Consider the following 15,514-nt stretch of genomic DNA (forward strand, 5'->3'; position numbering starts at 1 on the left):
AGAGAGGAAACAAGGTCAACCACCAGGGCTGAGACGGCGTCATTAACTGGGAGAAACCAGGGGAGAAAATGACATTTGAGTCTGCACGACAGAACAGGGGTGATCTGAGTCAAGAGGCAGCAAACCTTCAGAAGCCTAACAACACACTGTACTTACCGTGCCATCTGCAAGAAGGCACTTCCCGGAGAAGAGGGGCAGCTAAGGCCGGGCAGTCCAGGCGGATTTCAGCCCAAGCAGAGCGGGGCGTCTCAGGACACAGACCGAGTGTGTTCATCCCTCTTAACACGAGCCCCACGTACCCTCGCCGTTTGAGGCCATTCACACACCTGAGAAGGGAATGGCACACGCACGCACACACATACATACTCTCCGCTTCCTTCGAGCGTTCCACTCCCCGAGGACTCTCTGTCCCTGATGAGCAAGCCGCCCTGCGCGCCCCGTGCACACACGCACACGTGTACACATCACACACACAGACGCGCACACGCGTGCACACACACGGGCACACCCCTCTGCCCCCCCAACCCCGCACTCACCGAGGACTCGCTGTCGCGGACGAGGAAGTCGCCCTGCACGCCCCGCGCGTTGAGCGCACACTCGGCCTGGTGGCGCGTCACGTTGCCGTAGTACCACTCGCGGCCCGCGAACCGGCCGGCGCGCGCAGGCCCCGCGGGGCCAGAGCCGGCGTGCGGGGCCGGGCCCTCGCTCAGCACCACCACGTAGTTCTTGGGCACCAGGCCGACCTGGCCGCGCGCGTTGCGGCAGCGCCACCACTCGGGGTCGTTCTCGGGCTTCTCGATCACCTCCATGGTCTCGCCCTTGTCGAAGTTGAGCTCCTCCTCGGTGACCGAGCTGAAGGGATACAGCGTCTGCACCACGTGCAGGACCCGCGCGCCCTGGCCGTTGCTGAGCGCGGCGCTGGGCCGCAGGCTCGGGCCCCCGGGCGCGTCGGCGGCCGCCTCGTCCAGCTCCTCCAGCACGTAGTTGGACGGGAACCAGCCCACCTGCCCGTTGTAGCTGCCCCGCCACCAGCCGTCGCTGCACTTCTCCATGACGGTGACGCGCGAGCCCTTCACCAGCGACAGCTCGTCCTCGCGCTCGGCCGCGTACGCGAACTTGACCACGGCCGGGATGCTGAGGTCGTAGATGCGGTCGGCGCCGCCCCCGTTGGCGGGGAACTCCGCGTCCATGCTGGGTGTGGGCGATGCATCGCGTGCGCTTGTCTTCCTGCGGGTCCTGCCGAGGCCTGCGGAGACACGGCAAAGCTCAGTGCGGGGACGGGGCTCAGCGCGCGGGGACCCGGCATGGGCTCCACGCGGGCACGGGGCTCAGCGTGCGGCGACCCGGCAAGGGCTCAGGGCGGGGCCTGGTCCAAGGGGCAGCAGCTGCACCTGATATAGGACGGACTGGGTCCCGTGGCTGGTGACCAGCCAGTCACCAGCAGAGAAGGTGACAGTGGCTAAATGCCTGAAAGCTGGGAATTACCAAAACTGATCTCTCTGCTTTCCTCAAAAAACTGCTAGAGCACCAGCAAACCAAGAGGATAAAACAGTGTAAAGCCTGAAAATGATTAGAGAGCATCCCCGTGCCACTACTACAAAAGACAAAACAAAAACAACAAAAAAAAACAAGGCATCAGGACAGAAAACGTCTTATGCGTTTTGGATGGGAAGTTGGACAAAATGAGCTTGCAGAGCCGCCCCAGCTCTCAGCACCCCTCAGGGCTGGCCTGTGCTCAGGCCAGCACCCTCTCCTCCATTCCGAGGACACTCAGTGCCCTCCCAGGGCCACCTGGCAGTGGAGCGGCCCCACTGGGCAGAGACCCATAGCCCTCCTTCCTCCTGTTCTTTTCTTTCAACACTGCAGAGACTTCCCACAAGTTGTGATGAGTGAATTAGAAGAAAAAAAAAATAGCCGATACATTAAATCTAAGGCAGAATTTTTCACATTCTGATTGAAAAACCACTAATGGATCAGAAAATCGGTTTAACGGGGTTGCGACCAGCCTGTATGTAGGTGCTGTCTTCTTTTTAAAAGGGAACAAAATAGAAAATCTCAGAGTGCATCAAACATAGAATTGCTGCTTCAGTCACATATGTGAGTCAGTGCTGAGCTATAATGTGAAAATTATCCCTTCCTGTGCCTGAGGAACACAGCTGGAAAAGCCCTAAGGTAAAAATGCTTTAACCTGGTTAAAATGCACAGAATTCCGGGACCTTGTAGAAAGCGAGCCGAGGGGAGGAAGGCACGTCGGCCCCAGAGATGGGGACGTGCCCCTGGACCAGGGGCCCGCCGTGCCGCTCACCCGCCATGTCTGCCAGCTAAGTCAGTGTGGAGGTTTTCGTGGCATGGAAACTGTGGCCACTGGCAAGTGTTTGTTTCTTCCTGAAAGGACACCAAAGCGCTTTTATGGGTAGCTTGTACCTCCTTCTCCCTTAATTCCCTGCAGTACAGACAGCTTGGTCCTGAGAATTACCTTTGCTTCTACTCCCCTGCCACGTGGGGAGGTCAGAGGAATAAAAGGAGGCATAATGATCGTGTCCGACCACGGAGAGTTGGGCGCTGGCTTCCAGAGCAGACCTGCCTCAGGCTGCGTTCTCTGCCCCGGGACACGTGCTCTGCTCAGTGCCACCAGCAGAGCAAGGAGTGTGAGGTGACAGCACTCCCGTGATAAGCGTTCATTCACTTGGGTCTTCAAGTGGAGACACCCTTTTTCTTTTTTTAAAAAATATATTTATTTTATTTGTTTATTTTTGGCTGTGTTGCGTCTTCGTTGCTGTGTGCGGGCTTTCTCTAGTTGCGGCGAGCGGGGGCTACTCTTCGTTGCGGCACGTGGGCTTCTCATTGTCGTGGCTTCTCTTGTTGTGGAGCACAGGCCCTAGAGTGCCTGGGCTTCAGTAGTTGTAGCATGTGGGCTCAGTAGTTGTGGCATGTGGGCTCAGTAGTTGTGGCTCGCGGGCTCTAAGGCGCAGGCTCAGTAGTTGTGGCGCACGGGCTTAGTTGCTCCGCAGCATGTGGAATCTTCCCAGACCAGGGCCCGAACCCATCTCCCCTGCACTGGCAGGCGGATTCTTAACCACTGCGCCACCAGGGAAGCTCCGAGACACCAATTCTTTAAGCTAATGGCTTCTGCCGTTTCTTTTTGTTCTTCAGCGTCTTACTCAAGTGCACGGGAAATAAAGAGTAAGCCGGGACACTGGACCAAGTTAAACACTTAGATTTCCACGTAAGAGTTAATTTGCTTTACGCCTGAAACCGTGAGAACCTCTCAACCTTTGATCTCAAAGCTAGGTGAGTTCAACTCTGCAATGACACGGCATTGTGATGATTCAATGGCGTCCTAATCCAGAAGGCACACAGGACAGTTCATGGAAGTAAACTTCCATCCAGAAGTCTTGGGCACGAAGGCCTTCAAACCTCCCGGGGCAGTCGGCACGCCGAGCAGGAATGGCCAGGCAGAGTGCAATTTTTATGGGTAACAAAGATTTCAAGAAATAACATTTAAAAATAACTCTCTAGGAGACCTTTCCAAATTTGTGAGCAAGGAAGCCTACTTGAAGAGCCAGGGAAGAGCAGCTTTTAGAATATTCATGAAGACGTAAAGGTGTCATCGCACACTACTATATATATGATAGATAACCAACAGGGACCTACTGTATAGCACAGGGAATTCTACCCAATATTCTGGGATAGCCTATATGAGAAAAGAATCTAAGAATGAAACATACGTATATGTATAACTGAATCACTTTGCTGTACACCTGAAACTAACACAACATTGTAAGTCAACTATATAATCCAATAAAATTAAAATATATATTAAAAAAAGGCGGAAAGGTGTCAAGATCAACAGAAAAGACAACAGCAGACCTTACGCCTCGTAATACGTGGTGGAAGACACTTACGTAAGTCAGTCATACCGCTGACTTACGAACATGCTACTTTGTCTGCTTTTTTTCAAACACAAAACAATTTAATTACTTCAGCCTTGAGCTCCTTCCAGGAACCTTCCTAGACTCTGGGGAGAGTGAGATAAGACAGGCACACTCCCTGCCCATAAGAGAAGCTTATATGTCTCTATCAAGACTGGAACTTTCTACATACAAACACCCCTGGAAAATTAACCTGTTTTGCTCTAATATGACCTAAACAGTCTTTGAGGCAACTCTGGGCTGGGGTCTTGGGGGCAGCACAGCAGAGTGACTGAGAGCACAGCCCCAGCAGGAATCCCGAGTCAGTCACTAATTAGCTGTGTGCTCCTGGGCAAGTTACTTAGTCTCTCTGGGTCTTAGTTTTCTTACCCTAAAATGTGGACAACGATGGCACTGGATAGTCTGCAAGGGGGGGCCATAACAGACTGGGGGGCTTTGACAACAGAAACGTGTTTTCTCATGGTTCTGGGGGCTGGAAGTCACAGATGAAGGGTCAGCAGGGCTGGTTCCTTCGGAGGCCTCTCTCCCTGGCTTACAGACGGCTGCCTTCTCACTGCGTGTGCATTCTGTGTCCTAATTTCCTCTCCTTACAGGACACCAGTCATGCTGAATTAGGGCCACCCTCAGAAACCTCATTTAAACTTAATAACCTGTTTAAAGGCCCTATACAAATACAGTCACACTTTGAGATTCTGGGGGATGGGACATCAACATATGAATTTTGAGGGTGGACAAATCAGCCTAAAACAGGTACCTAAATTCAGATTACACATATAAAGTACAGAATGTGCTTTATGAATGACAATTATTACTCTTACTAACTGGTGTTGAGCTGGGTGTTGAATTTCTTTTTTCTCAGATGTTTTACCAGGAGAGGGTCTAAGTCCTCTCTGAACACTCTTGGCCGTGGCCCTACGTGCCAAATGGCCACCCAAACAGAAACTTTGCCCGTCAGGCGTTTGGCACCTGGGAAACATTATCTTATGGGAGCAGAGATACATGGCGGCCGGCGCAGTGAAATGCAAGAGGCAGGTGTGTGTCGGGGGCGGGTAGGGAGGAGCCCGACCTCACTGACATCTACATGATCTGAACCTCACAACGGTCCTGTGACAGACCAGGCTCCCCCCATTTCTGCAGATGGGGAAACCGAGGCAGAAAGAGACCAGGGAACTGGCCCAACACACGCAGCCAGCGGAGTGGCACAGACAGACCGTGATCCAATGAAAGCCTATTTAATCCAGAAACATCAAGAAGCACAGTTCCGTTAGAGGCTAGTGTGAAGCGTGATGGCAGATGCTCATTACTTGTGTCATGATTTCCATGGGCAAATGCATTCAGGGCTCTGAAATGGGGTTTCAAGATCCCCTCACGCACCCTCCCAAACTGTGATGAACCCTTCCTCTGATTCTAGGGAATGAAATGGGCCCTGTGTGTCTGGGTGGAAGTGGGGCTGAGGTTAGGGAAAGAAGGTTTGGGATAAGAAATGCATCAGGAGCAACAGGCCAGGGCCCCAGGACAAGTTTTGGGACGGCTGGGGCAGGCTGGAGGGGGCGTTGGGTGGAAATGTGTGAATAGAACAGAGTCACCTGGGTTGTTGACAAAGGCTCTCCCCGTTTCCTCTTCTTCCCCAGTTCTTCCCTGACCCTGATTCTGCCCGAGGCCAGAGCCCGGGTGGACGGGGCCGAAGGGCTGGGAGCCCCGGGAAGCAGCAGGAGGGAGCAGGAAGGCGTCAGAGGGAAGGGGACCCACCCACCAGCAGCCAGGGCGGCCTTTCTGAATAAGGAAAACCAGGTGAAGGGCTCCAGAGAGTCAGGCGGCCGGGATCACAAGGACGTCAAACGAGCCGGCTCTGGAGGTTCAGGACCCCGTCATCTCCCCCTGCCTGGACCTCACCCGAGGCCACGTGACTGCCACCGCGTGCCAGTTACGAGATGCCAGGTCGGAGGGGACAGAGACCCGTGTGTGAGCCCAAAGCTCTGGACAGCCTTGGCGTCCAGGTGCTAATTCAAAGGCAAATCCGTTATCTTTTAGGGAAGGAGGCAGTGTGGGAACTCCCCTGCTCCCCACTTTCCCTGCCTGTGTATTTCCCCACATGTTCTGCTTTTTTTTTTCCTTCGTTCATTCAAGTCAGACCACCTCCTTCTTCCAGTTGTAGCAAAAACGCAACCTGACTCCAGTGTGTGTTTTGATTTTAACAAGGATAATGTGATTAATTTCCTTCTATGATTTCACATTTTTCCCGACAGGAGAGGCAAGAGCCTCACACCCCTCCTGCCAAGTCCCAGCCCATCTTCACCTACCGAACAGTAACTAAGCAGGACCTGGCCCACCAGATGCCCTCGCTAACGGGGGCTTCCGCTCGCCCCCGCTCTGGATCACGTTTGGGAGAACGTGCTTCCCGGCCCTTTCCAAGGCCTGCTCCCCAGGGCCAGAGCGTGGATTCCGGGGCAGCCTGGGCCGCAGACGGAAGCACCTCCCAGAGCAGCTGGCCACACTCCTCACCACACCCGGGCCTCGGGTACCGACCATGTGGTGCGGGACACCCAGGCGGCTCCGGCCAGGCCACGACGGACGGACCGAGGCCCGGGGAGCACTAGCACGTGTTCACAAGATCTAGGACGAATTCAAATGCTGTGCTTGTCTTTTAGTTCCCAAGTTCATCGTAAAGTCCTCCACTGTACAGAATGTGGTGTTTGGACGTCTTGCTGCAGGTGTTGATGCGGCCCGCACTGGGCCCATCACATCGTGGATGAGGATACGGAGAACGCGGCCACCAGGAAACCTTTCCTACTGCCAGCACGTTGCATTCGGTGATGTGAGGCAGCTTTTTTCCCGCAAAGTTATGACTTTCTCTAAACCCGTTCAATAATGTATAAACTGCCATACCTTCCACGAGGGAAGAACAAAGAAGGAATGGAAATCACTGTTGAAAAAAAAGAAAAAGCAAGATGCTGTCTGACGTGGCAGGTGCTCAGGGGTGCTCAGGATTCTAATGTCCTCCGTGAAGACCAGGCTCTGAGACCACCTCAGTCTCCTTGAATCTACGATCATAAGGTTGTGCTATTTAAGATGGAGAGGAAATCTCAGAGACGGGCTTGCTCAGCTGTGTTCTGGTTCCGGCTGCGGGAGCAGGCGGCTTGGGAGGGGCACCGAGCCTACTCTCCCCGCCCCCAGCGGCTCTAGTGAGCTGTGCCCCCACCCTGGGGTCCCAGGCAGGAGCCCCTCCGCAGCTGCCCCCAGACAGTCGGCCGAGGGAGGTGGCAGCCGAGCTCCTCAACGGGGCCACGTCCACAGTCACCACATGGAAGACCAGCCACGCGCTGTGCAACACACTTTATCTGCATTTAACAACCGTATAAAATATAACGTGTGCCGGGCTTCCCTGGGGCGCAGTGGTTAAGCATTCGCCTGCCAATGCAGGGGACACGGGTTCGAGCCCTGGTCTGGGAAGATCCCACATGCCGCGGAGCAACTAAGCCCGTGCACCACAACTACTGAGCCTGCGCCCTAGAGCCCGCGAGCCACAACTACTGAGCCCATGTGCTACAACTACTGAGACCGCGTGCCACAACTACTGAGCCCGTGAGCCACAACTACTGAGCCCGTGAGCCACAACTACTGAGCCCGTGTGCCACAACTACTGAAGCCCGCATGCCTAGAGCCTGTGCTCCACAACAAGAGAAGCCACCGCAATGTGAAGCCCGTGCACCGCAACGAAGAGTAGCCCCCGCTCACCGCAACTAGAGAAAGCCCGCACACAGCAACAAAGACTCAACGCAGCCAAAAATAAAATAAATAAATTAAAAAAAAAATACGCGTGCACCATCAGGAATAGGCATTTGATTCTGAGCAGACAGCGTCATTTTAAGTGGTAAACAGCTGAGTTGGATTTAAAGGTAAACTATGCTTTGAAAAAACCTCACATTTACTAATCTTAAGGATTTTTTGAAGGGCCACCGTTTAGGATCAATGCAGTAGTTCTCTCTTGCTTTAATCTGTTCCACACCCTCTACGCCATCCCTCTTCAACAGAGTTCCTCTCTTCTCGTGGTCTCAGCAGGGCCCATCCCCAGGACTCGGAGCAGAGCTCCCCCTGCAGTCTGGGGCGGGGGGAACCGGCTCTCGGAGTCAGTCACACCCGCAGGCGCCTGTGTGAAGGAGAGGCCTAGAGACACAGAGAGAGCACCTGGATGACGTGAACTGAGCCCGGGAATCCAACCACACTTCCCAATGATGTGAGCTAATCCCTCTTTAAATTGTCCTCTTCTCCCTGTTGCTTGTTTGTTTTCTTTAGCTGCTTTTGAGTTGATCTCTGTCACTTCGATTAAGGGCTCTGGAAAAAATAAAATGACCCTCCCCCACTCTCGCTCCTCTGCTCCCACCTCACCTCCTGAAATACGCCACTCAGAAAAGAGGTATGCTTGGGTGAGTACGCCGCAGAAAACAGAGCGAAAGTTGGGGAGCCCCCAGGCTTGTGCGTGGGGGTGAGCAGACACAGGCCGTGCTTCCTAATCCCAGGGTAGCCTGGGGTTGAATATTTACCCCAAGAGCCCGCACTCGAGGTCTGTGACTCTGGGAGGCATGGATGTTAGGCCTAACTGACCGAAGCCCCCCGACTTCGACTTCTGCTCTGCTCTGCACGGGGACCCAGGGCCACCGGCCCCATCCGAGGTGGGTCTCGGAGGACCCCCCACCCCGGGCAGCCCGGAGAGCGACGGGCTGGTCAGTGCAGAACATCTCACACCCAGCCGGGGCTCAGGCCAAGCAGACTGGGGCGTGGCTGCCCCAGGTGGCACCTGCCCCTCCCGTCACTCAGAGGCGCAACCGCTGCTGCCTGCTGGACGTGCGAGCCTGGGGAGGGTGAAGAACGTGTGGAGAGCGGGGGGGGGAACCGGGCAGGGGCCCAGGGAGGGGACGGGAGGGGAGGGAGGAGCAGACGCGTCCGGCGGAGGCAGCATGACTGTGGCGGGCAGGGCGCAGAGCTGGCCCATCTCACCCTCGTCCCCGCGTCACCGGTGGAAGATACTGCACGTGGCACCGCGCCTGCCTCACTGACAGGGACCGGGTCCACTCGAAGAGGAGGACACCCCACTTCCCAGCCGCGTCCAAGACGGAGGACCAAATGCAGCCCTAGGCGTCCAGCTTCGTCGTCTTCCCTGGGCTTGCACGCCCAGCGGGTCGCACCTCGGTCACGCCTCTGAGTGAGTGGCAGGAGGGGCCGGCGCCACCTGGAGCAGCCGGGTGAAGGCTCTCGTGCCCAGGTCTGAGACGCTCGGTACCATCCAGCTGGTCCCCGGGGACGGATTTCACCCGCATGAAACCGCAGCCCTGCTGCTGCCGCTGCCAGGGCCACATCAGTGCCAGCAAAGCAGACACTTGCCGTGTAAGGTCCTGACAGCAAGTGCGGGGAATGCTTTCTCCTGACGGGCGGGATGTGCCAGACCCCAGGGAGGTGAAGGGCTGAGGATAAAGTCGGGCCAGGAGCCTTTCTCCCGCTAGCAGCTTAAATCGAGCTTTTGAAGATGAAAACCACTGTCCTTTCCTAAAGCGGAATCAGCCTGCTGTACGGCCTGTGGGAAACACCGGGGGCTCCATGGTCCCCCCCCCCCGAAACTGCCATGAACCCAGGGGGTTTACTTCTTTATTCCTAGGCATGTGCACCTTAGGTGTGTACCCCTCACCCTACGATGAAACGTGCCCTTATGTGCCGTACGGAACCCCCAAGTTCAGGGAGGGGTGGTCCAGGACGGGGCAGGGGGAGGAAGGAGCCTTCCTCAGATGGATGGGAGCCGCCACCCCTGTGGCAGATCCACACGGCCCGCGTCGGGCCGCCAGCTGACCGAGGGACAAAGGAGCCATTCACCATCCACGTGCCCAGATGGTCCCCTTTCCAGCGGGCAGAAGTGCCAGCAGCCAGCGCAAGACGGAGAGGCGTCGGGGGCAAAGGCTACCATCGCACAGGTCCACGGGTCCAGGGCCCAGAACCGGAACTTCCATCCCTGCCCCTAAGAGGACCCATTCCCTTGTGAGCAGGCAGGCAAATAACATGACTGAATGTGTAAGCCTGAAGAAAACTGGTTTAGAAGCATAGGATGGTCTACCAAATGCTTATGTCAAATGCTAACATGGATGCTAGTGAAAAGAATTTTTTAAAAAACCGTAATTATAAATTGTAATGAAAAATACATATTCAGTACCTCTCAACACACATACCTGCTGCATCAGCACAAGCATCTCTGAACGTGCAGAACGGGGGTGGGAGTGGGCCGCGGACGCGCAGGGATTCAACATGACCTTCTGAAGCACCACGCAGTGTCAGCCCCTGGCAGGAGCTCACAAGCGCAACTTTCTGAGCCCACGCCTGCTCAGCAAAATGAAATATGGTAACAAAAGAGAGACAGCGAGTAAAGGGACGACACACTGGTGGGTGCGAGTGGCTGGCAGACAACTGGACCCCAGTTCTGACCCCGCTCCAGGCCCGGCTCCTGCCCCACTGGCTTGTGGCCTTGGCAGTTCTGCACTCTCTTCTCCCGTTTCTGCATCCGTAACACGAGGACGTCAGTGGCACTGGCGGGGCGGCTGTGAGGGTCCAAAGCCTGAGGAAGGGGCCGAACGCAGCGTCCCGTACACAGCAGGAGCCGCGCGACTGTGGCTGTGGTGTTTACTGCTCTCATCGCTCCATAAATTGTTTTCCTCTCTGGCTGAGGGCCAAGGTCCGCTGGAGAAAAGAACAGGTGGTGCTTTCTCCACGGAGATGCGCACGTGTCTGTTTTCTCCCTAAAACGCTCCTGCGGGACAGCCTGACCTCAGTCCTGCTCTCTGGGTCAGGAGCAGCTAAGACACGAGGGCCGCTCTGAAGCATCTCAGGAGAGGATCCCCCTCAGTGCAAAGCTGGCCTTCAGTTAGGAAGTGGAAGAGGCACCCCATCTTCCCAGGCTGGACAGAAGGGCTTCCACAACCACACGCTGCTCTGGACAAGGCGAACGCCGGTTACTAAGAGGCCAGGCCCCCGCCGGTTCCAGGAAGGGGTCCTGATGTAGCTGGGCTCGGCCTCCAGGCCCTCGTTCCCAGATGGCTTTTGTGGCAGCGCCCTGCCTGGGCCCAAGGCCTGCTCCTGGCTCTGCTGTGAAGCACCTTGTTACCCTGGACAAGTAACTCAACGTGCCTGATTTTCACAGAAAAGCTGTGGACCAGGTTATCTCCAGAGCCCTTTCCAGGATTCAAGAATTCTACACAGAGAGCCCAAAGTGTCGAGTGAACTTCACTTTTTAAACTTAACCGTACATACTAGGCTACACAAAAACAACCACCGAAGAACCGTAAGTGGCCCTTTTGGATCCTACAGCCAACTCCTGTCACCAGTGTTTGGCTGAGCATGTTGGGCTAAATATTTCAGGACGGGTCACTTTAGAGCAGTGCCTAAGGACCCCAACCATTTCACTACCAATTCACGCTCCACTATGAACACCCGCTTGTAAATTTTCCAAGTTAGACACGCAACTGCTTTGCTCCCTGAAAAGAGCCAAAGCTACAAAATCAATGGAGGTTCCCTGCAAACAGCCACCCCAGGATGGCTGGCTTCCAGGAGGAAACACGGGCAGACCCCCAGCCTGAAAACTGACCAAGAGCTGCCCTCCAGGTGGCTTCCCAGCCCTGAGAAGCACGGGGGACAATCTGGATGCTCGCAGAATCCGTGAGTTTGGAAGCAGAGGAAGGAAGTTAAGAGCTGAGAGAGAGGGACGGCAGCCTGCGGGGGCTGATCAGGGCAGCGGCTTGTGGACAAAGATGATGTGAGCAGGGGCTCAGCGAGGAGAGAAACACTCTGCCCACTCGAAGTCACTGATGCTCGACAAGTAGAGCCCCGCCTCACCTGGGTCAGGTGAGCAGGGGCCCTCCCGTACAGAGAGCAGCGGTGGGTGCTCGGGGGAGGAGGGGCCTGGTTGGCCTGCCAGGAGCCCCAGAGGCTCTGCAGTCAGCACCACGGCACCCGTCCTGAACAAACCCCCCTGCGCCCCACACCGGCCCCCGGGGACAGACATGAGCGTGTAACAGGGAAAAGGAACGTTTGAGACATATGGATGAGATCTAAAAATGAGTGCGGGCCATATGGGGAAGCGCAGTTGGAAACACGGAGAGAAGATTTTACTTAATTCTCAGCGTCTGTAGTCCACGTTTTCTCTATTCTAAAACCGAAGGCTCCCACTTGAGTAACTCTGAGTCAAGAAAGGCTGGTATCGATGTTCTTTAGAAAAACGATAATTTTAAGAAGAAGCAACCCGGGTGCCAGTCGCTGGGAAAGAAACTGGGAAATGCTTTACATGGTGTCCTTGTCCTTCCTCAGGGCACGAGGGGCCCGGGGGCCGGCGTGTCTGGCTTCAAGACCCCGTGTTACCGCACACCTGCTTCTCCTCCATCTCCCGAGTGTAGACCCCTCCTCCTTCCCCATCCCCTCTCCTGGCTTTTCTCCCATTAGCATTCTTTTGAACAATCTGTCTCTATTTTGTCTCTAATTATCCTCCCACTAATCTGTTGTGAGTTGTTTTACGTTTCTTGTTCAAAATACTTGGACACTTACGATATATGCAAACAAATCCAAGTTTATTTTGGGCGCTGGCACCACAATCGCTGTAGACGTTTCCATAGTCTGTGGGCATTACATTTGGCGGGTCATTTGTACCGTGAACGATCTCGCAAGACAGAATTCTAAAGCGTTCTAAGTTATGCCACATAATACGTAATTCGGGTTCGTACAACGGTAGATTATACAACAGAGACCGAAAAGGTCAACCTCAAGTGTTAAATGCAGCTCTGAAAACCCAGAGTCCCTGCTTTAATACGGGGAAGAGATGATAGTTTAGAGAAGCTGGACCTTTAAAATCAAATTGAGATCTGTCAATCTTCTTCACGTTACGTACAAACTTTTCAAGGGGCGTGGTCTGGCTCTGCACTTTAAGTGAGAAAAATGTACTTTGTACTTTTTGTACTGATTGCTTAGAAGGTGACTGAGTTTAGGAAGTATGTTTAAGTGACATGTAAAAAGACTAACGGTAATTTTCTTATTCTTTACGGACATTCAACCTAGAAAACCACACTACTTCTAAGACAAATGCACTATAAAGAATCAGCTTCTCCTCTTCGGGTTTATACAGAGCATCATGACCACTAAGGAACTGGGAGGCATGGACCAAACTCACTTGGCAAAGATCCCTTCCAGCACGTGTCGCGATCAGGCTTCCGTGGAGAGGGTAGACGTTTCAGGACTGACTGCCTGGTGACAGTGGTATTGACGCCAGGAAGTCACCTGTGCAACCTGATTTTGATGCTACGTGTGTAGAAATACTTAGCACACAGATGCAAATGCCAACAGTGATTATTTCTGGGTGACAAGATCACAGGTGATTTATGGTTTTTTCTATTTTCCAATTTTTTTTTAATAAGTATGCCAGTCTTCAATGAATAGTTTTATAAAAGACAGGCATTTCAGACATGACAATTCTGAGGACTACCTGAGTGCAGAAACCCGTGTCACACAAAGAGCCTGTGAATGGCAAAGACGGCTGAAATCTCACACGCGCAGACCCCCTGAACATGCCTGCTGCCGACACAACTGCTGCCAAGATAAGCATCGATTTAAGGAAAAGCAGGTGTGTTCCTGGGACATTTGGCTTCCGAATCATTTTAATTAATGGCTCCTGCTCCCCTCAGTATGAAGGAAACAGGCAGTTATTGATAAGTGAATCCCCCAGGGCCGGGAGAAAACGATGCTCATGAAGTAGCTGGTCCCCTCGAGTCCCAGGGGCTGCAGCAAGGGTGGGAGAAAACCTACCCAGCCCTGCAGGTGGGACCAGGGAGCGACTGGATGCACCAATACCGATGCCAAGCAGGCAGCATTCCCCCCACCCCCCAGGGCTCCCCGCAATCTGAATCCCCAACCCCCGAGGCTGACCAACAATAGCAGAGCTTGAGGAGTCGGGCAGACCTGCTTTGAATTTCAACCCATCGCTTACTGTGTGTTCTTGGGCACACACATCCCTTAACCTCCGAGTCGCATTTTTTTCACGTGAAATATAAGGATGTTATTACATTCCTCTGAGGGTTACTGGGAAGATTAAACAAAAAGGTGTACAGGTAGGCAGCACCAACGAGGCACACAGAAATCATTATTACTGCCTACACGCTGGAAAACGCACCCAACATCAGTCCCGGGTCCCGGGTTGAATTTTTCTGCTGCATTAAGCTTTCCGTTTGGCTTCGGGTGCGACGTGGGTGTCGGGAGTACAGGGGTGGTGGTTACGGAAGCCGCGGGTCCCAGGCAACGGCTGGCCCAGGGCCTTCCTGCCAGGTGAGGGCTTGGGGGCGGCTGTAGAAAGTAGACGGAGGCCTGGGACCAGCCCCCGAGACCACAGCGGAGCGGAACCTTGGTGGAGGAACCTCGCGCAATGCCTCAAACACCAGGGCCCCCCTGCAGGCCGAGACAGAACTGTTTCTACTGGTCAAAAACTCAGCTTCCCGTCAGCACAGCCCGTATGCGACAGCAGAAATCTGAATTCTGTCTCCTGAAGTTGAGACTCAGGCCTGAAGCCTGAAACATTCCCAGCGAAGGGCCTGCCGTCAACTCCAACGCGTCTCGTCATCACGGCCCAGGTTCTCTTCCTACTTCCCTAACCCTCTGGTCTTTCTGCTGGTTGTTCATTCAGGCTGGAAACCCTTGAGTCACCTGTGACTCACCTGCTGCTTCACACCCAGTTGGCACAGAGTTCTGGGCCTTCCCTGTGAAGCCCAGGGCCGGTGACATCCCCCGGGCCACCCTGAGGTCTCGTCCCCAGCCTCCTGCTGACACACTGGCACCTCCACTCCCACCCCGAGGACCAGGATCAAGATGCCTGCCATACACCCCGACGGCCACCCCTCCGTCCACCACGGGGCAACCGCTGGGGCTCCCCTTTTCAAAAGCATCAGGCCTAATGACGGGGGCCTCCCCAGTGCGGGTCACCCAGGGCCCTCAGTGCCGCCGGCTCACTTACTGTCCTCCCACACGCCCCCTGCTCCGAGCCTCTGCCTCTCCCTCCACCGAGGACCAGCCCCGAGTATCCTTCACGTGAAGGATTTCAGTCTCAACCATCTGATGAGACAAGCGGTCCCTTATCCCGCCCTACGGACGCCGCAGCTGAGGCTCTGCGGCGTCCACAGCTCGCCCCGAATCGCTCAACCGGCGTGTGGGCGTGTGCCGAGCCTGGATTTGAAAAGACCCCAGCCTCACCCTCCTCTGTATGCTGCTTCCGCAAGGATAAGACAGGCCCGAGTGGCCCCATCCAGCCGTTTCTGGTGGGCCAGGAGGGGCAGCGCCACTGTCCTAATGACCCCCGCGCACCCGGGCCAGTGTTACTCTTCCGGTTACATCACAGGCTCCAGAGAGTCAGGGGCTGAACTCTGCCCGCCGGACGAAAGAACGTGCAGCCGGCCTCCCCCGTCTGATCCACACACGCCCTGTGACACGGTGCTGATCTCGACAGCACGTCTGCATCCCTGTTTCAAAGCCTTTGGTTACTGTTCCCAAAGGTCGCTCAGCGGGGAACCAGGTGG

The 15,514-nt window shown here is 54.9% G+C and overlaps 1 protein-coding gene across 3 annotated transcripts in view; it reads right to left on the reverse strand.

Moving 5' to 3' along the window:
- The window catches only part of NCK2 (NCK adaptor protein 2), a 138,256-nt gene that overhangs the window by 21,356 nt on the left and 101,386 nt on the right, over window positions 1-15,514 (reverse strand). For all 3 annotated transcript variants that reach the window (XM_059942876.1, XM_059942875.1, XM_059942877.1), the window contains exon 4: window positions 537-1,246. In XM_059942876.1, the coding sequence (XP_059798859.1) occupies window positions 537-1,246 (710 nt within the window). The remainder of the gene's footprint in view (window positions 1-536; window positions 1,247-15,514) is intronic.

Source organism: Balaenoptera ricei, chromosome 13 (assembly GCF_028023285.1).
Source record: "Balaenoptera ricei isolate mBalRic1 chromosome 13, mBalRic1.hap2, whole genome shotgun sequence".
NCBI lineage: Eukaryota > Metazoa > Chordata > Mammalia > Artiodactyla > Balaenopteridae > Balaenoptera > Balaenoptera ricei.